At 44.6% G+C, this 21,144-nt stretch overlaps 2 protein-coding genes across 2 annotated transcripts in view; one reads left to right on the top strand and one right to left on the bottom strand.

Annotated features, from left to right (window-relative positions):
- The window catches only part of dclk2a (doublecortin-like kinase 2a), a gene marked incomplete at both ends in the record, with an annotated part of 91,748 nt that overhangs the window by 20,547 nt on the left and 50,057 nt on the right, over window positions 1-21,144 (top strand). The gene's annotated exons all lie outside the window — the stretch shown is intronic.
- Window positions 3,513-19,832, bottom strand: LOC310793435 (transmembrane protein 184C-like; the record flags this gene model as incomplete). The annotated part of the gene is made up of 11 exons (XM_083655253.1): window positions 3,513-4,016; window positions 14,440-14,549; window positions 14,757-14,916; window positions 16,180-16,279; window positions 17,431-17,543; window positions 17,711-17,804; window positions 17,931-18,005; window positions 18,665-18,870; window positions 19,185-19,221; window positions 19,337-19,461; window positions 19,734-19,832. 11 exons carry the CDS (start codon window positions 19,830-19,832, stop codon window positions 3,513-3,515), a joined length of 1,623 nt encoding a protein of 540 aa, XP_083511379.1.

The raw sequence follows: 21,144 nt of genomic DNA, 5'->3' as shown, positions 1-21,144 counted from the left end.
TCTTCCCCTGGCCCCGCCCCCATGTGCCTGGAGAGAGTAGAGAAGGAGCAGGCAGACATGTCTTCCCCTGGCCCCGCCCCCATGTGCCTGGAGAGAGTAGAGAGAAGGACCAGGCAGACATGTCTTCCCCCGGCCCCGCCCCCATGTGCCTGGAGAGAGTAGAGAGAAGGACCAGGCAGACATGTCTTCCCCCGGCCCCGCCCCCATGTGCCTGGAGAGAGTAGAGAGAAGGACCAGGCAGACATGTCTTCCCCTGGCCCCGCCCCCATGTGCCTGGAGAGAGTAGAGAGAAGGACCAGGCAGACATGTCTTCCCCCGGCCCCGCCCCCATGTGCCTGGAGAGAGTAGAGAGAAGGACCAGGCAGACATGTCTTCCCCTGGCCCTGCCCCCATGTGCCTGGAGAGAGTAGAGAGAAGGATCAGGCAGACATGTCTTCCCCTGGCCCCGCCCCCATGTGCCTGGAGAGAGTAGAGAGAAGGACCAGGCAGACATGTCTTCCCCTGGCCCCGCCCCCATGTGCCTGGAGAGAGTCGAGAGAAGGACCAGGCAGACATGTCTTCCCCCGGCCTCGCCCCCATGTGCCTGGAGAGAGTAGAGAGAAGGAGCAGGCAGACATGTCTTCCCCCGGCCCCGCCCCCATGTGCCTGGAGAGAGTAGAGAGAAGGAGCAGGCAGACATGTCTTCCCCTGGCCCCGCCCCCATGTGCCTGGAGAGAGTCGAGAGAAGGACCAGGCAGACATGTCTTCCCCCGGCCCCGCCCCCATGTGCCTGGAGAGAGTAGAGAGAAGGACCAGGCAGACATGTCTTCCCCTGGCCCCGCCCCCATGTGCCTGGAGAGAGTCGAGAGAAGAACCAGGCAGACATGTCTTCCCCTGGCCCCGCCCCCATGTGCCTGGAGAGAGTAGAGAGAAGGAGCAGGCAGACATGTCTTCCCCTGGCCCCGCCCCCATGTGCCTGGAGAGAGTAGAGAGAAGGAGCAGGCAGACATGTCTTCCCCTGGCCCCGCCCCCATGTGCCTGGAGAGAGTAGAGAGAAGGACCAGGCAGACATGTAGAGAGTAGAGAGAAGGAGCAGGCAGACATGTAGAGAGTAGAGAGAAGGAGCAGGCAGACATGTCTAGCTAATCTGACAGCTGGACTTGTGTGGAGCTCTCTGTCACAGAGGCGGAGCCTCTCTTCCCAGATAAGCCTCTTTTCACACCCTGACTGGCGGCATATTTGTGGCGAGACGAGCCGCGTCTCCTCTGATTCCCCGTGCACGGAGCACGGAATGGACCGCTGTGTTTGTGTATGTGAGAAAAGGAGAATCCTCTTTTGTATGGCGGCGGTACAGGGAAGTGTAGTGAAGGATGTTTTCTTTGTCACGTCTTATCAAGTGTGACCTGTCCTTTTTTAAAGGGTTTTGACACTGGGCCCTGAAGCAGAAAGGGAGGGTATTACTCCTTCTCAGGTTCTTTGATTGTGACAGAGAAGCAGACCAGTGAACCAGCTCAGCTGCTTCAATGTACAGTCAGCCCAAATTATGTTTACACACACACACACACACACACACACACACACACACACACACACACACACACACACACACACACACACACACACACACACACACACACACACACACACACACACACACACACACACTCAACCATGTACAGTAGCACTGAGATTAGATTAGATTGATGACAGCATAGCTTAATATCCTCGTGTGGGTTAGTAGAGCATTCTTTTGACATAAATGACATGTGACTTGGGCTTCTGTATGAAGGCTCAGGCTCGCCCTGGATTATAGCACAAGAGATTGTAAGATTGCATGTTGTGTATATGGAGATGAAACAGAATGAAAATGTCACATGATTATAGTGACCAAAATGATCACGGTTATCAGTATTATCGCAGTATTGTTGAAATATGCTGAAAATGCTAAAAAATTACTGATGCACTCACTGAAATAATTTTACCACATTTTACATTGAAAACTCAGACCCACAAAGTACTGATATACTCACTGAAATTATTTGTTTGATGTTTTATATTAAAAGTAGAGAAAATCCCGCATGACACTGACCTTACTGGTAAACTCTTTATTAGAAGATATATAGGGAAACAACGTTTCGGTACTAGACCTTCATCAGGTTTTTAAAAAGTTTTTAAAAACCTGATGAAGGCATTGAAATGCTATTACAGTATATGCCATTCAGTGTTGTCTTAGGCTTAAGTATTGGTACTTTGTGTTATACTTTGGGAGTCCTTAAAAATGGGCATCAATTGTTTAGCATACAAGTTACACCAAAGCCCTATCAAGATTCTATACAAATTGCTTTCTAGGTTTAGTTGTGCCAATAACACACGCACGCACGCACGCACACACGCGCACGCACGCACGCACGCACGCACACACACACACACACACACACACACACACACACACACACACACACACACACACACACACACACACACACACACACACACACACACACACACACACACACACACACACACACACACACACCCAGAATGCCTTCCAGCAGCAGCCTGCCATCTGCTCCTGCAAAATCAAATCACAGGTCCCAGCCACCCTGTCTGCAGGCGCTGCCCCCCCCTCCCACTGATGCACACCCTCTCTCGCTCTTTCTCTCTCTCTCTCACACACACACACACACACATGCACACACATGCACACACACACACACACACACACACACACACACACACACACACACACACACACACACACACACACATGCACACACCCACTCACACACACACACTTGCTCTCACTCAGCCCCCCTACTGGGGCCCTGGCCACCACCAGATAATTAGACCTATAAGCTGGAGGGGAGGGTTAAAGTGCAGCTGTCAGGTGTGTGTGTGTGTGTGTGTGTGTGCGTGCGTGCGTGCGTGGTTTGCACGTGTGAGTGAGTGCGCATACACAATACATCTCTCAGTTCCTCAATTGCAAAGCTGCTCCTCAGCGTGAATGTTAAGTGAACATCTTGGTTATCAGAGCCAGCAGAATCAGCTGCTGCTTTTCAGAGACAACTCTGTTTTACATCTCAAAGCTGACTGGGCTGGGAGAAAATTGGATTTATTTCTTTCTTTATTTCTTTCTTTATTTGTGCATTTATTCTGACAGAGAACAGTTTGCAGGCCAATCCCCCCTCAAGGCTTATTTTTCAGTGCAGTGAGAATGGTGCAGAAAGGGTGGTACAGAAGACAGGGTCCATCTGATAAGACAGAATGAGCAAGTGTGCTCATGGAATATTAAACACTGACTACAGCCAAGAATTATTGATTTGTATATTGCACCAGAGAAAAGTAAGCCATCTTATATCATTTTTGGGAAGTTACTCGTTTTGTTTTCGGATTATATCAAATTCGCAGGGTTTTCGCAGGCATTTCTATGATACCCGATATTAAGACAATATGACATAGCATATATCCTTCTAGTTTATGTAGTTTTAGGTGATTCCTCAAACCACCGACTCTATACAGACAACCTGGGCTTGTCACTTCTCCTGAGGTGTTTGGACCTGGGCTGGTAGTGTACTGAGGTGTTTGGACCTGGGCTGGTAGTGTACTGAGGTGTTTGGACCTGGGCTGGTAGTGTACTGAGGTGTTTGGACCTGGGCTGGTCTGGTAGTGTACTGAGGTGTTTGGACCTGGGCTGGTAGTGTACTGAGGTGTTTGGACCTGGGCTGGTAGTGTACTGAGGTGTTTGGACCTGGGCTGGTAGTGTACTGAGGTGTTTGGACCTGGGCTGGTCTGGTAGTGTACTGAGGTGTTTGGACCTGGGCTGGTCTGGTAGTGTACTGAGGTGTTTGGACCTGGGCTGGTCTGGTAGTGTACTGAGGTGTTTGGACCTGGGCTGGTAGTGTACTGAGGTGTTTGGACCTGGGCTGGTAGTGTACTGAGGTGTTTGGACCTGGGCTGGTCTGGTAGTGTACTGAGGTGTTTGGACCTGGGCTGGTCTGGTAGTGTACTGAGGTGTTTGGACCTGGGCTGGTAGTGTACTGAGGTGTTTGGACCTGGGCTGGTAGTCTACTGAGGTGTTTGGACCTAGGCTGGTAGTGTACTGTAATACTGTGTGTGCTGTATATATGTATCTCTCTCTCTGCCCTCAGCTCCCTGTGGCACTGTGACTGCTCCAGTAGATCACAGTGTGGGATTATTACAGACTGCCAGCAGGCCGCAATGAACCTGCCTACGCCACACCGCTTTACTGTATGAGCAGAGAGAGAGAGAGAGAGAGAGAGAGAGAGAGAGAGAGAGAGACTAGTCGTTCCCCTCCTCCTCCTGACCTCCCCTTCTTCCTCCGTATTAGTCCCACTGTGCAGAGCAGCTGACAACCACTTCTGCTCTGCATCAGACAGTTTCCCATAATTAGATACACAATATATATTACACTCGCCTTTCGATCACATCAGCGATGTAAGGTTATGGATTTGTTACTATCTGTTGGGAGACATATACTGTATTTGATAGATGCAGGAAGAGTGAGGATGCATCATGCAATAGCCACTATACTATATTATAATTATGACCTTCAGGCGGGCCTGTTTGTTTACTTCGGGGGACAGTATAGATGGGCACGCACGCGCCGTGGGCACACACACACACACACACACACACACACACCCCTAGCTAGCTTTGCCTCGGGTTATATCAAATCAAAGTCAACTGTTTACTTTCTCTGGGGAAATGTTAAGAATAGGTAGTGGAGGACAAATACATCATCAAATGACCCTTCCTGTTAGATTACATTACGTCATTTGGCAGATGCTTTTATCCAAAGCGACTTACAAATGTCACATTTTGTCAACGATAAATAAATCAACTATTTGTTGTATTGTTACACCAATGGGTTCTGGGAAATGGTGTTCAGAATGGTATTGGCACCCTATGACGGACTGGTGACCTGTCCATGGAAAACATACTGTAGATCTTGGGGATCGATGTTGTGCAAACATTTTCCTGTCATACCTTTTCTCATCCTATCATTTAGAGCCAATTTACGCCACTATCCTCCTTGTCGTCTGCTGCACAAGCATTCAGCACATTGAGTTTACATGGCATTACTGTCAGGTCTTATAGTCTGTATCAACATGTCAGATTCTGTTAGCCTCTGCTTATTCCAAATGTCACACCATCCTTGTTGCCCTGTCTGTCTCATTCAGTCTCGCAAATCACATGTCTTAGAAAATCCCTTGCTGTCTTTTTATCCGCAGTAAGCAGAGGCAGCTAATGTGATCGTGCACTCATCACGGATAAGAGCTAATAGTGGATTTAACCATCAATTTCATGTATTTTATTAGAATGTTTAGTTGTAGTGGGAAAAGTGGCTTTATATTGGAATTGATTCGTTGTTTTTCCTCATACAGTATAGAAATAGCGTTGAGATATTGCGTGGATCTCTGTAACGTAACTGATGTCCTGTCATAACATCAACAGGAAGTTGAGAGGAGTTGTAACTCGATGCAGCATCATTTGTCCCACTCAGAACAGCATCTACCAATAACGATGAACATGGAAAATGGAAAGTCCTGAAATGCGCTTCTCTTTCACGATCCTTTTCACTGAGTGACATTATCAGAACGACAGTCAGCCCATTTATCCAGAGAGGAGCCGGACACAAACCTGCTCCATTCAGGCTTCTGAGCTGAAATCCCTCCCAAATCTCTTCACAGGCCTATTCAGCGCATACAGGAAGCGCTGGGATGGGAGAGGAAACGGGACTCTGCTTTGATAATTGGACCGTCTGCTCAGACATAATAGCGTCCTCTCTGTTGTTTACATGCCTTACATGTTTGCAGGAGTTCAGTGGATGTAGCTTCCATGAGAAACTTAAGATCTAGTGATATTTGGAGCAGCCTAAATTAGCCATTCCCAACGTGTGCGGCGGGGCCCACTGGTGGGCCGCAAAGGTATTGCAAGTGTATTTGCAAAAGATTACTATTTCCGGCGGGGGGGGGGGGGATCTATTATTGTTGTTGTTGTTGTTATTATATTGGTGTTGTTGTCATTATGTTGTTGTTGTTGTTATTATTATGTATGAGAATGCATTTTCCATTGTTGAATGGTACCGCTATTTATTTTGTAATCAATTATTTGTTAATTAGCCTATTGCAGACAACCCCTCACTTTTAGTTTCTGATTTATGTGTGGTGCTGATGTCAAGTCAAGTCAAGTCAAGTTTATTTGTATAGCCCTAATTCACTAATTCCCTAATGTCCCAGAGGGCTTCACAGAAAATATGTATAGCTAATTATAGCTGACACAACAGTAGCAAATTACAGTAGTAATGATAACATATTGAACAATTGATAAAGAAATATAGAAAATATAGAAATATAGGAGAGAGCGGAGGAGAGAGCAGGAGAAGGGAGGAAGAGCAGGGGGAATGTGAGAGAGGAGAGAGCAGGAAAGTGATGAGGTGGGGAGGGAATGGGAAATGCTGGGGAGTATAGGAGGTGGGGAAGGGGGAAAGAGGAGAGAGCAGGAGAGGGGAGGGAGAGCGGGGGGATGTGGGGGAGGAGAGCGCAGGGAGAGGGAAGAGGTGGGGAGAGAATGGGAAATGTGGGGGAGGAGAGAACAGAGAAGGAGAGGTGGGGAAGGAGCAGGGGAAGGGGGAAAGAAAGAGAATGGGTGCCATGCTTTAAAATAGGATGGATGCCATGCTTTAGAATAGAGTGGGGGGGGAGGGGAGTTCGGGAAGGGAAGGAGGTGGGGAGGGAGAGCAGGAGAAGGGAGGAAGAGCAGGGGGAATGTGAGAGAGTGTCTTTTATCGTTAGAATAAAAAGCGGCCTCTGTACTGTTTACGGTACAGCGGGCGTAAACAGTCCAGAGGCCACTTTACAGAGGCGGACATTCTTTGAGATTTTCAAGTGGCCATGAGTCGGAAAAGGTTGGGAATCGCTGGCCTAAATATTCAAATGTCTGCTGTTCATTTACTGTACACAAATCAAATCAGTGCTCCTGGTACCCCGCCCCGCAACTCCTACGAAAGCACAAACAATTTGAGCTTTGGTGCTTTGGGAGCAGGGAGGCAGGGATCACAACAGACTGAGAGACTCTAAAAGTGTCTTTTTTTTGGACCAATGCCACCCCCTCAACCCATGCTGACACTGCCACCGATCGCAGAGCACCGACCGTAGCACACGACCCCTGCCACCCCCTCAACTCGTGCTTCACCCTCTGGCCGCAGAGTTTTGTGCCCCTCAGCGATCACTGCTTTAAATAGCCTGGGCACACTGTAACAGGCTTGTGTTGTGATGTTCTTGTTTGTTTATACTAGGGCTGCACGATATTGGAAAAAACTGACATTGCAATATTTTTTTATTCTGCGATATATATTGCGATATGAAAAAATACAGGAATTTTCACCAAAAGTCTTGAATATGTCTATCAAGCCTTGCCTGTTTAAGAAGATGGCCTAGTGGGTAACGTGCACGGTTGACGTAGTAGGAAGTGAGTGTGTTTTTAGCCACAGACAGGGTGAGTTGCAGGATCCTAAGTGAGTAAAGGTACTATAGTTAGTAGGAAAAGAGCTTAGAACGTCACAGAGAGGGCGTGCATTACTGTATGTTATGAGTTAATTTGCCTTACTTGACATTGCATGCTCTGCGATGTGACTATTGCGCATGTGCACATTGCGATGACGATGCTGAAACGATATATTGTGCAGCCCTAGTTTATACCCTGTTTTGAGTGTTACTTGTTTTGTATGTTTGAAACTTTGATTGTGTACAGACTGTTGAAGCAAATGTCCTCTATATAGGACAATAAAGAATGAATCTGAATCTGAAGTGGCTTTTTGGACCACTGCTTTTTGGAATGAACTTTTTTCTGTATTTTTGTGTGAAGCGAAGAATACAAATATTTTCTTGTACTGTATTTAGTTCTAGTATTTAAAAGAGCGTACAGATTTCAATTGGCTGTATTTTTAAGTACTGTAACACCGGATTCGGGAAACCTATTTTTCTTCCCTACATCATTTTGGTAATTGGTTATAGGGCCTAAAAAAAAAAAAAGTTTGGTTCCTGTTGGTTGTCAGTTGAGGTGAGGGTCGGTAGGGAATTTATTTTATTTTATTTTTTTATTTTATTTTCAGTGGCAGCAAGGGATAGATAGGAAATATATAGATATATTTTTTTTCCTTAAAATTACAGCAGCGATGGATACTTTTTTCATAACATAGCCTACATGTACTGTACCACTGTGCTCTACACACGTTTTTATATGAACAAAATATTTAAGTCAATATGAATGCTTCAATGTTATTAAAACGTGCTGATTTTAAATGTTCTTTTTTCTACTCCTAAAAACCAGTTCTGGACCATTGGCATTGAAGACATCTCAAACAATATTTCATCTCATACCTTTAATGGCATTATTAGACCGCAAAAACCAGACAGACACACTTCTATTCCCACCGCCCCCCCCCCCCCCCCCCCTCCCTGCCTCTTCCAACTCACGGCTTCCTCATAGCTACACACGCACACAAACACACACACACACACACACACACGCACGCACATGCACGCATACGCACAGATGCACGCACACGCGCACACACACGCTCTGGTTTGTGCTCTCTGGAAGAGAAAAGCCCACTCCCCGGGTCCGCAGGCTCTCCAGAATGTCATTTTTTAGCTCCTCTTTTTTCGTCTGTGCAACCTTCGGCGGGGGCAAATGAGTACGTTGCTGTGCACGAAACAGTATCTCGAAGGCGGATGGAGCGGTACTTTGAGCTGTCGAGGGCTGAGGTTCTGCCGTGCACTTCAGTGCTAAATACCTGAATTGAAACGTAGCCATGAAGCCACTGACGAGCGAACCAAGCTGCTGAGTGGGGGTCGACACCACATCGCCGGAGATATCCGTCCATTTGTCAGCTCTGTCCACTTTGCCGGCTGCTGATACGAATATACAAGCGCACTGTTTAACTTCCTGAAGCACGTTTTCAAACGATTTTAACCCCAATCTCACAATTCTGGTTGGCACGCTGCTGCATGGGCAGAGAAGCGACACAAAGCACATGTCCGTCATGCTCCCTCCATGCCATTTTCGTTTTAAAGTATCCGTAGCGAAAAGCACCTTCGCGCAGTGGCAAACCCCGCCCCTTAGCGCCACCGTCAAATCAACAAGCTCATAAAATAAATTGGGTCGCACGTAAATTGACAGGGTCGGTCGGCAACCGGAACCAAACTTAATTTTTTTTTAGGCCCAGCCAGGGTAGATATGGTTCATGAATGGAAAAAGCCAGGAACATTCATCATCTCTATTGCCCATAATCACATGTCCCATACTGCAGTGGTCGAGCCTTACCCCCTTTAATTTCACTTTTTGCTCCTCAAGTAGTTACCAACAAAACACACTTCAAATAATCATCTATCTAGGTCACTTTTGATAAAGTTAGACTGTCTACATGTGTGATGTAGAGACGGAGAATGATCCTCGTTGGGATTACTTCACACTTCCATAGAATATCGGACCTTTATCAAAGCTTATCATTTGAATTGTTTAGGCATTCCACTAGTCTAGCTTATATCCATCCAGATCAATGTTTTTACATCACCTGCTTTCAAATGGAGTGGGATAGTGCTGAAATCCCCTCAGACGTTTGGGCTGAATTAACAGAATGAAAAGACATGAATGGTGGGGCCTAGATAATGCCCCCAAGTGAATATTGATTGATTGATTGATATCTTTATTGACTCAATAAAAGTAGAATTGTGCAAGACAATACAACAAAACAATATTGATCAAAAGGAATAAAACACAATAAAGCCCGAGGGCTTGTTTCAATAACAATAATAATAGAGCTGAGCTTTACTGTATATCCTATAAAATATGGTAAGTCAAATAACACAGATTCTAAATCAGAGTAAGAGTAACTCTATGCAATGCAGCATTCCATAGATAACATGCATGGTGGGATTCCGTGCGGGTGCTGGGTTTTGGGGCCATAACTGGTGTGAGTGGGAGGAGGGGTGGTGGTTAGCATGAGACCGATGTATAGTGGCATCATCTCACATGACACACTCCTATTGATGATGATGGCCTCCTGGCCCCAATACGCTGAACCAGCCCAGGTCCTAAATACGTTAGCTGGGACATGCTGTTCTGCTACTGTTAGAGGTTTCTAACAGTATTTAGTGGGCCTGAATTTAGTTTGCCCTTTGCCAGTTGCGTACCTCATGGCGGAACAGTGACACACACGCTGGCAGTTACAGACAGATTAGGAAGATTGTCCCCCTCCCTGTTGGCTAGAGGCAAGGCCACACAAGGACTCCATCTGATCGTCTGGCATGAGCCGTTTTTAGGACCCAATCTGGATTAAACACAGACATTTAGGTCAACAGCTATGTCATGTGCACGCCTACCAATTGTTCCGTACTATCATTTGCATACATCACCATCTGACAGTTATTATTATATATTTATTTTGCCTTTATTTAAACAGATAAAATCACATTGAGACCGAGGTCTCATTCACAAGTACCACCTGTTCAGACAGCAGCATACCACAGTCTACAAAAATACAATTATCAGTCAAAACAATCAATAGAATACAGTAACAAAAGACATGAACATAAAAGTGACCAAATACGCATCATATCCATTTTAGGGAGCAGGCTACGTGCATTACCATGTACGATATGCAACCCAGACATATTATTAAAATCTTCTGGCAAGTTACATAAGATTGGAGGACCAGGATTAGGCTGGATCCCTGACAATAACAAGAACATTACGATTAAACATTTCTGTTTCATTCTTGACACAGTATTGCCACTACAGGGGTGAGTATTCTGACATGGAGGGGCCCCTGCCCCCTGCAAAGCTCGTTGTGTAAAAAGCATCAGAAGAGCAACAGATCCCCCTAACCATAGGACAAAGATGCCAGTAGTGGGAATTCAACTGAAACATAATTTAATTAGACCACTGTCCATTTCGATGATCCAGTGATGATGTCGCCCGATTAGAAGACACCAGTCGCGGACGTAATGAGTTAGGGCTGCTAATGGCATAGCCAATAAAACTGACCGAATGACTGTTACCTACAAATCCCCAAAAAAGAGCATAAAAATAGACAGGCTACCAACACACCAACATCATCATCTGACACAGTGCACTGATATATCTCCATCCATTCAGGAGCATCACCATCTGACACAGTGCACTGATATACCACCATCCATTCAGGAGCATCACCATCTGACACAGTGCACTGATATATCTCCATCCATTCAGGAGCATCACCATCTGACACAGTGCACTGATATATCTCCATCCATTCAGGAGCATCACCATCTGACACAGTGCACTGATATACCACCATCCATTCAGGAGCATCACCATCTGTCACAGTGCACTGATATATCTCCATCCATTCAGGAGCATCATCATCTGACACAGTGCACTGATATATCTCCATCCATTCAGGAGCATCACCATCTGTCACAGTGCACTGATATATCTCCATCCACTCAGGAGCATCACCATCTGTCACAGTGCACTGATATACCACCATCCATTCAGGAGCATCACCATCTGTCACAGTGCACTGATATATCTCCATCCACTCAGGAGCATCACCATCTGTCACAGTGCACTGATATACCACCATCCATTCAGGAGCATCACCATCTGTCACAGTGCACTGATATATCTCCATCCATTCAGGAGCATCACCATCTGACACAGTGCACTGATATATCTCCATCCATTCAGGAGCATCACCATCTGTCACAGTGCACTGATATATCTCCATCCATTCAGCAGCATCACCATCTGACACAGTGCACTGATATATCTCCATCCATTCAGGAGCATCACCATCTGTCACAGTGCACTGATACAGTATATCTGCATCCATTCAGGAGCATCACCATCTGACACAGTGCACTGATATATCCCCATCCATTCAGGAGCATCACCATCTGACACAGTGCACTGATATATCTCCATCCATTCAGGAGCATCACCATCTGTCACAGTGCACTGATATATCTGCATCCATTCAGGAGCATCACCATCTGACACAGTGCACTGATATATCTGCATCCATTCAGGAGCATCACCATCTGACACAGTGCACTGATATATCTCCATCCATTCAGGAGCATCACCATCTGTCACAGTGCACTGATACAGTATATCTGCATCCATTCAGGAGCATCACCATCTGACACAGTGCACTGATATATCCCCATCCATTCAGGAGCATCACCATCTGACACAGTGCACTGATATATCTCCATCCATTCAGGAGCATCACCATCTGACACAGTGCACTGATATACCACCATCCATTCGGGAATATTCTTGGCTGGGTTCAATGCTGTGTCATTGTCTAGTCTGCACTCACTGATGAAGCATGCTTTTATATATACTGATATATACTGAATTTGGCGAAGCTGCAAAATGAAGATTTTAGACAAAATAAAGATGCACAGTGTTGGAGTGGTTGCCTTTGTATCACATGGGTGTTGTTTGGCCTTTGCCGGGGGGCCCGACAGTGAGATAAACAGCCTGCCAATCCAGAACCCCCGCTCACTGGCTGGGGCAGATGGCACACACTTTTGTCAACTTCACTTTAATCCTGTAGCGTTGGCAGCTTGATGCCATGACTTAATTCTACACAGAGCAGATGAGCAGTACAGCTACCTGCCCAGAGATGGGAAAAGTACCCACATTCTGTACTTAAGTAGAAGTACAGTGACTTGTGTAAAAAACTATTTACTCAAGTAAAAGTAAATAAGTACAGGCTCTGAAATGTACTCAAGTATTTTTACCGGATGTTTCTGTGCAAAGCTAACTGAACCTCACGTCATATTAATAATATCATTTGAAGACTATTGAAGTTAACATATCCCCTACAAACATGTTTTTTATACATCTTAAAACTCTACTTTGATTAATAATGTGTGCTGTGGTTTTTCCAAACAAACAGTCAAATTATCCCATTAAAATCCTTAAAATGACATCTATTCCTCCCTCATTAATATGTCAGTTACAGTTAGTTACAGTACTTTATTGTCACTTCATGGTACAAGTATCACGAGCGAAATTCTGCTTGGTTCGCTCTCAGAGTCGGAGAGCAAAACCGGGTCGCCATTGAACAGCGCCAGCAATTTGGATTGGACAAAGCATTTAAATGAAATACACTCAGAATTCACATTATTACTAATTAGAAAAGTAATAAAGGCACACTTCAATATTATACAATACAAATACATTTGTTGTAAATGTACAGATTACCAGCAAAGACAACCCACCCTCGACACCAAGGAGGCTGCCATTACAGCGCCGGTTTGGTTCGTGGGAGGGATGGGGGTGGGGGGGGGGGGGGGGTCCAGGCTATATGAATATGCAAATAGTTAATTAATACATTTAACTGTTGGATACAAGGTGTATCCTACTTTATTGAAGCCTCTATAGCAGTGGTTCTCAAATGGGGGTCCCGCGGACCCCCAGGGGTCCGTGGCACTTTGCCAGGGGGTCCGCGAAAAGTTTTCAAGTTAAAAAAAATATATATATATATATTAAAAAATAAAATGCTACATGTTAATTATTCCTTCTCAAACTACTTCCTACATGGTCCTAGTCTATCAAAATATCTTGGCTGTCATTGATTGTGTTGCATAGTGGTTTTCTGTACTGTTGACAAATTGTGATATTGTAAGTCGTTTTGGACAAAACAAAAGTGTCTGCTAAATGACGTAATGTAAATGTAATGTAATAAAAAAAAAAAAAAAAAATTGTTGCAAAATCTTCATAGTTCAACGAAAATAGTTTATGCTTTAAATCTAAAATGGTTCATGGATTACATTCTAATAACAAACCTATCAACATAAAAGTCAAGCACGTTACCGTGGAAACAATTAAGCTTAGCCCAAAATCACTAATCAGAATGAGGGGGTCCCCGGTATATTTTCTATCTTGTAAGGGGTCCTTGGCTGAAAAACATTTGAGAACCTCTGCTCTATAGCACATACACTGAGATTCAAAAAGGTATGAGATTCGTCTCCGTCCAGGAAATGCTCTATTTCCTCCTGCCCGAATCTTCCATTCTGAGCTGAGGGTGAAAGTCAATGCTGAGTGAACCCGCAAATTAATTGCGACTTCAGAACAGGATCAAAGCCGCAGACGATAGGAGAGTAGAATAGCGAAACGACAGCTTCAGAGGACAGCTTCAGAGGAGATGATGAACAGCCGTGATGCCAGCTGCTGCTATGATCCGCCAGAGAGGGAGGTGATGTAGACTAGGATGAACTGATGTCATAACTGATGTCATACTTACACTTGACTGACGTCACGGGCTGATCAGGTTATGCAGATATGGCGGCCTTCTGATTGAAATTTGGTATGAAACCTCACGGCTCACTACAACGCTGTCTGTGAGTATCCTTCATCTCAAGGAGCTGAGCTGACCCCAGCAGGAGCTGACAGGGAGTGCGGTGTGTCTGTGTTGCCCAGGCTTTGGTATCGACCCGTGGGTGATGCCGGGTTGGACGCAGTCTCTGTGATGGCATCTTGGGAACCTGCAGAGAGAAGGCCCGATCGTTCGTCATTCTGCATTTCACCAAAGTAGGATATGCTTGGGCGACCCAAAAGTGTTCTCCCTATCAATGAGAGAGCAAAATTGACTAAATACAATGTTCTATCTACACACTGGAGAAAATGGAAGAGACACTTGTTTTCAAAACACAGGTGTTGAGATACACCAGCAGTAGCCAAGAGGCACTCACCAACATTGCGGATGTCTGCTATGACATCAGAGACGTCCCACATGGCTATGAAGGCATCAAAGCAGGAGCCCTCCTCAGCCTCCTGGATGTAGGGCTTGTAGGTGAAGCAGAAGTGATGGGCAATGGCTGCTAGAAACATCTCCACACATATGAATTGATCCTAAACGAAACAGGACAGTTAGGTAGTGTGTGCATTTCAGAAAATGCCAATTTGAGACTAGTAGAGTGTGTGTGTGTGTGTGTGTGTGTGTGTGTGTGTGGGGGGGGGGGGGGGGGGGGGGATTATATGGAAGATCATCACCAACCTACAGTACTAGGTGTGTGTGTAACTCCTACACCGTTCAGCTGATTTGGATGTAAATACTCTCAAATTAAAGCTGCAAGTCTGCACTTAAGGTGCACCTTGATTGTTTAATTTCAAATGCATTGGGGTGGTGTACAGAGCCAAAATGATGAAAATGTTATCGATGTCAAAATATTGATGGACCTGACTATCATCATGTATGCACTAAATGGTGAATACATGGGTCGGGCGCGGGGAATAGAAGTACAAGTGAAATTATATCCTTTATTATAAAACGGCTCTCTCAAATCAAGCAATCTGATTGGTTCACAGCCATTGTATAATTCCAGTAACCGAGTTCAATAACCCATGGCCATGGGTTATTGGTTGCCATGGCAACTCTCTTACTAAGAGAGTAATAATAAGGCTTACCTCAAATGACAACGTAGAAAAAAAAAATGGCGGAGACAGCTGTCAGATCCTTGTGAATCGATCTTCGCTTATAACTTTACTAATACTTCGCAGAAAATGATGTTTTGTACAAGAATAGATGCGGGCTAATGTCTTCTTTGCAAAAGAAAGGCTGTTAACCCCGCATTTAACCCCGCATTTAACCCCGTAACGTTAGTTGGTGTCGGGCTTTGCAGAAAGCATTCAGCTTCTCAGCAAGCGCTGAGAATGCAACGCTGCGCTCGAGCTGCCTGTCGGGGTTTCCAGAAATCTCTCAGCTACTCAGCAAGCGCCAGGATTGGCCAATGTCAACTTCAGTCTCCAGAACGATCCAATCAAATCACCCGCATGTTCTTGCGGTCCCGCCTTACAGTAGTGTTTCAACTGACTCTATCAGAATGACATGCCAGTCGGAGTCGGACTTATAGTATTATTATTATTATTATATTATCATACTTGGAAACCGTTTTATAAAAGCAATATAGCACTCGAGCTGCGTGTGTTGTGGAATATATCCCCCTGCTCAGCAGTTATCCCACTCGGCCTGCGGCCTCGTGGGATAACAGCTGATCAGGGGGATATATTTGGCACAACACACTGGCTCTCATGCTATATTGCTTAATTATAAGTTAATTTGGCCTTGCACATTATTATTGTGGTCACTTGTTAGTAGATAGGTTGTAGCTCTACCTGTATGAGAGTAATGAGTTCCTTGGCAAATTCCTCGTTGATTGGCTCTTTTGGCCCGATCATCATCACTCTCACCGTGAGAGCGATCAACTTATTTTGCCTGAGAGTGTTCACAAAAAAGACCTAATCAATTGTCAGCATTGGAGCTACCACAGGATCTGATGAGTCAGTTTCTATGTAAATCAAGAGATTGCAATCATACTTGGCCAACAAGTAACATGCAAATGCAACAGTTTGACACAGGCAAACTGGTAGTGATGAAGAACACTGCTACTGTATGAATGGTCATAGATACTAGGGCTGTGGCGATTCACTTATCTCCCGATTCGATACTATCACGATTCTTGGGTGCCGATTCGATTTATATTGCGATTCTTAAGTATTGCGATTCTACGATTATTGCGATTCGATATTACGATTTATTGCGATTTTTGTTTATTTCTTTCTTTTCTTTTTTCAGTTTGTTTGCTTTTTTACACTAGATTAGAACATGGGAAAAGTTTAATCATACACTACAGACTGTATATTATATATCATGAGTAGGGCTGGGCGATATAGTTAAAAACAGGGGTGGACTGGGATCATAATTCAGGCCGGGCATTAGATACCAAGCAGGCCAGGCCGATATGGGCCGACGCGCGTGAAATTTGGGCCGTTTGAAGCCAGATTTGGGCCGTTTGAAGTCCAATTTTACAATGAGATGCACCCACTTTAGAAAGAGGTAGGGCGTGCACATCCGCTTGTAAGGCTCAGGTGCAGGACAAAAAGCAGATAACATAGAAAATAAATAGAGTCCGCACACTGAATTAAAGTCAGCTCCCAGGTCAGTTTATTTTAACGTTTCGACTACAAAGTCTTCATCAGAAATGTAGTCGAAACGTTAAAATAAACTGACCTGGGAGCTGACTTTAATTCAGTGTGCGGACTCTATTTATTTTCTATGCACCCACTTTAACCCTGAAGTGTAATTATTACTTCAGACTAACTAATAAAGTAATAAAACCACTAGTAAACCAGTAGGCGGCGCCTGGCCTGCTGTTCAGTGAGTGGCCTGACTGCAAGCACCAAAAAAAAAAAAATTTTTTTTTTTTTTTTTTTTTTTTGCGATTATCGATTCTGGAATAAAAGATCGATCCAAAAAATCGTGACATTAAAAATCGCGATACTTAGGTGAATCGATTTTTTCCCCCACCCCTAATAGATACTCATGAATACAGAACTGCGAGTGAGTTTGAACACTCTGAGCATTACCAGAATGTGAAAAACACCACCAGCGTGACACACCGGAGCTTTCCCACTGGTTTGATTGGGGCAAGTTCTTCTCTCAGGGCCTTATGGAACAAGTCCAGACAGTGCATGGCAATCTGGAATTGGCAGAGAGAGAGATAGAAAGGTTGGTTGTGCCGGAGCTAAAAGAATCATAAGATACTTATTGCATTTCTAATCTGAGTTCATCTTATTTCTTCACATCTAATTTTTGAAGTGGAGGCAAAAATACATTAAAACCACTCAAAAACAGTAACACCACTACCGTGTTTGACACAGTGTCGAAGATAACCAGGTACGTCCATGCATTTGTTGAACTAAAATTGCCTTCATCGTACACCCCACACAGCTGGCAGATCCTAGGAGGCAAAGACAACCACAGCAGATACAAATAGTGAATGTTGTGCTGTGAGTGATATTGACTGACAAAATGAAGCATCATGATACAAAAAAAGTGCATTAAAAGAGCAGATCGACAGACTTACAAGGCAATCACTGTTATGAATGGTCTTACAACAATGTATTGCAACACTCCGCGCTTGCACCTCAACAGGAAAACCCTGTAAGAGGAAATTATGATTGAATTAATGCATTGATGATTTCACAACATCTAGTTTGCTGGTATCTGAAAAATGTAGTACAACGTTCAAAATAAACCAATGATGATCATTAGAAATAAGTTAACTGGATCCTTGAGACTGGAGAAGGGTAATCATAACATTTTATTTATCATTTAATTAACCAATTTTTTCCTCAAGATCTATCCTATCAAGAGCCATACCATCTGCATGCAAGATGCTACAATACTGGCAAGGGTTATGAAATTCCAACAGCACAAGACATGCAGAGAAAACAAATGAGGCTAATGCTGGTCTTCTTCAGGCAAGTGCATTTTTTCTTCAATGAAAACACTGATGCTCTTGTCAAACCATCTGGACTTAATCAACTACAGACCGACATGTTAACCAATTACTGACATTGCCTGACTGGGGCTAATTTGAAGTTGGTGAATGACTTGTTTGCCTTGAGAAACACAGTTTGGGTTGGTTTCTTTTTCCAGGCCAAGTTCTTTTCTGGAAGATTATAAGCACATCTCTGACATCACAACACTATCAAAGGGGGACAGTTGTGAAGAAACTGGGTCTGGGTGAAAACATGGCAGACAATGGGTAACTAGGTGGCTTCATCACATGCAACCACTGATCTGAAGGGAACTCACTCTCCCATTGGCCAAGGGGGGCAGCAGCAGAAAGGGCATGGGTGCTTCTGCTGCTCCTGGACCTCCAGCATCAGCACCATGCTTGGGTACTGGTTCCCCAGGTAGTTGATAAAGAGGGTCATGAAGTTGTAGATGACATAGGACTTGTAGCACTCTCTGAATGTGTCCACATAAATTGCTATACTGGGGTATGTCACCGCAATCCACTGTAAGACAAAGACACAAGGCAAACATGACGGAGGAAGTGAAGATTGAGATTTCACTGACAAACAGCATATTGTACAAATAATGGTCCCTTATGGAGAAATCACCTCAAGCAGTAGGCACGTTAGAAGAACTGAGATAATTAATTACAGTAAGCAAGAAATTCATTAGTAAAAAGATTGATTCTGTAGAATTGACGTGATTCTTCTAATAGCAGCACTAGAGGTACCAGTGACTTCCAGTGCCTCTTACTTCCCAAACATACGGTGTATATGTATGTTTCATTATGGCTTTGTTTATATAATACTCAACTCACACTGTCCAAGCTGTAGATCGGGACCATCCATAATATCCTATAATTAAAAAAAAAAGCACAATAAATAACACACAGGCAAGCTTGGTAATCACACTATTATTCATGGCTGTGTTTAACAGGTATTAACTAAGTTGGTGTGTGGACGTCTTTACCTGATGATAGGTTTCTGAAGCTCTGGCTGAGTGTAGTGAAACAAATGTTGGAGGATGTTCCATAGTGATATGGGTATGGTCATGAAAACAAATATCCCTGGAACCAGCCATAGCGTGGTGTCAACCTGAAAGGCAAGAAGAAGATGATCACAGAAGTTAATAGTTTTAATTTGATAGACAAGATCAATCAATCAGCATTCGCTGAGCACATACAGTATAACTCTTGAAGATATGCCATGGGAAAGCCAGCAGTTCAACTTATATGAAGGCTATGGAGCTATGCTCCAGTCTAGACAGAATATAATTTTTTATATTCGATGTAATTTTTTTTTTAGCTAGCCTAGAACAAAACCAAAACAATGCAACATAGCCATCAGAAAGCTTAATTACAACTGACCTCTTTCGGCAGTTCCCAAATAAATAAGGGCAGGACGACTAATAACAACAAAATATACAGCAGAACCACCAACGGTCGAATCCATCTTCTCCAGTTCATCTTTGGTTAACGTTGCTGACCAGCAATTTAACTTGTCCAACACTTGGTTATACTGTGCTAGCTAAGCCTTCCTGACGGCTCGACACATTCAGCTTTACTTACGTTTGGGCAGACCACGCCCTGCGGCTGCCTACGCAGCGGTCAAGCGCCGGGATTGGCCAGGCGCCCAGGCTCACGTGAGCCAATGGGACAAATATTTATTTTGACAAGCTCCGGCTGCGCTTCCTTGAGAAGACAAGGCCTTAGCCTGGAACATTTTAGAAATAGCTAAATGGACAGATTGATAGATAGTATAGATAAATGAGTGGATTAGTGGATGAGTGGATTCAGCACACTTTATCTGGGCAGATTGATTGAATGAATCATTGTAGGTCTTTCACCTTAGGTCACCACCAGATATCTTTTTGACGGCGACCTTTGGTCGCTGCCCAATGTTGCCCCCTCCGAATTTTGGCTTGCATGACGCCCCTGGATGTTTAAATACAAGGGTGTGGGGATCACTGCACAAATCCAATTGCTGGATACAAGTTGGGTAGCATAATTACTCAAATGAATAAAAGACTAGTATTGAAAAAACACGAAAACACGATTTCAGACGGAAGCCCGTCTTTATTGTCACACGAACACTACAACACATGCATGCGGCCACAACACACACTCATGCTGACGGTGGCCGGTGAAATATGTCCTCTGCATTTGACCCATCCAGGCTTGTCCTTTCCTCCAGGGGGCAGGCCAGGAGCAGTGGTCGTTTTTTCTTTCCAGCGCCCGGGGACCATCATTGGACCATCTTCAGATGTTGTCGTCACTGGTCGGATGACGATCTTCTGCATGTTTTTAGTGGGGGGTTATGTACGGAGGAACCCCCTGGGGGGTACGGGGAGAACATGCAAACTCCACACAGAAAGGCCCTTTCGACAAGATAGCCCACCTGGGCAGTAGGCACTGAAGATATGGGGGGGTCACAACTCCAGCGCCCCACAGCGTCCCAGGCGAGAATCGAACTATTGGTGGCATGATCCACCAGTATTGATCCAATGAAGCCACATTAGCGTTCATATATGACCATCATTTATTTCAATGAAATCGCTGGGCTGAGTCTTTGTGGTGTGGGAGATTCGAGCTGTCAAAAGGGAACAAAAGGCTTGCTCAATCCCGGCGCTTGACTGCTGCGTAGGCGGGCGCAGGGCGTGGTCTGCCCAAAACTGCAGTGGGTTCCATAATAAGTGACCCTGACATTTGTAACACATTGTCTATTATAGGTAGAATTGTATTTGCACATTATAGTCTCTGGGCACAGCTCTTGGCTTAA

The sequence above is a fragment of the Poromitra crassiceps genome (assembly GCF_964638095.1).
Source record: "Poromitra crassiceps genome assembly, chromosome: 19".
Classification (NCBI taxonomy): domain Eukaryota; kingdom Metazoa; phylum Chordata; class Actinopteri; order Beryciformes; family Melamphaidae; genus Poromitra; species Poromitra crassiceps.
The sequence above is the reverse complement of the archived record's forward strand: the minus strand, read 5'-3'. Positions and strand labels throughout refer to the sequence as shown.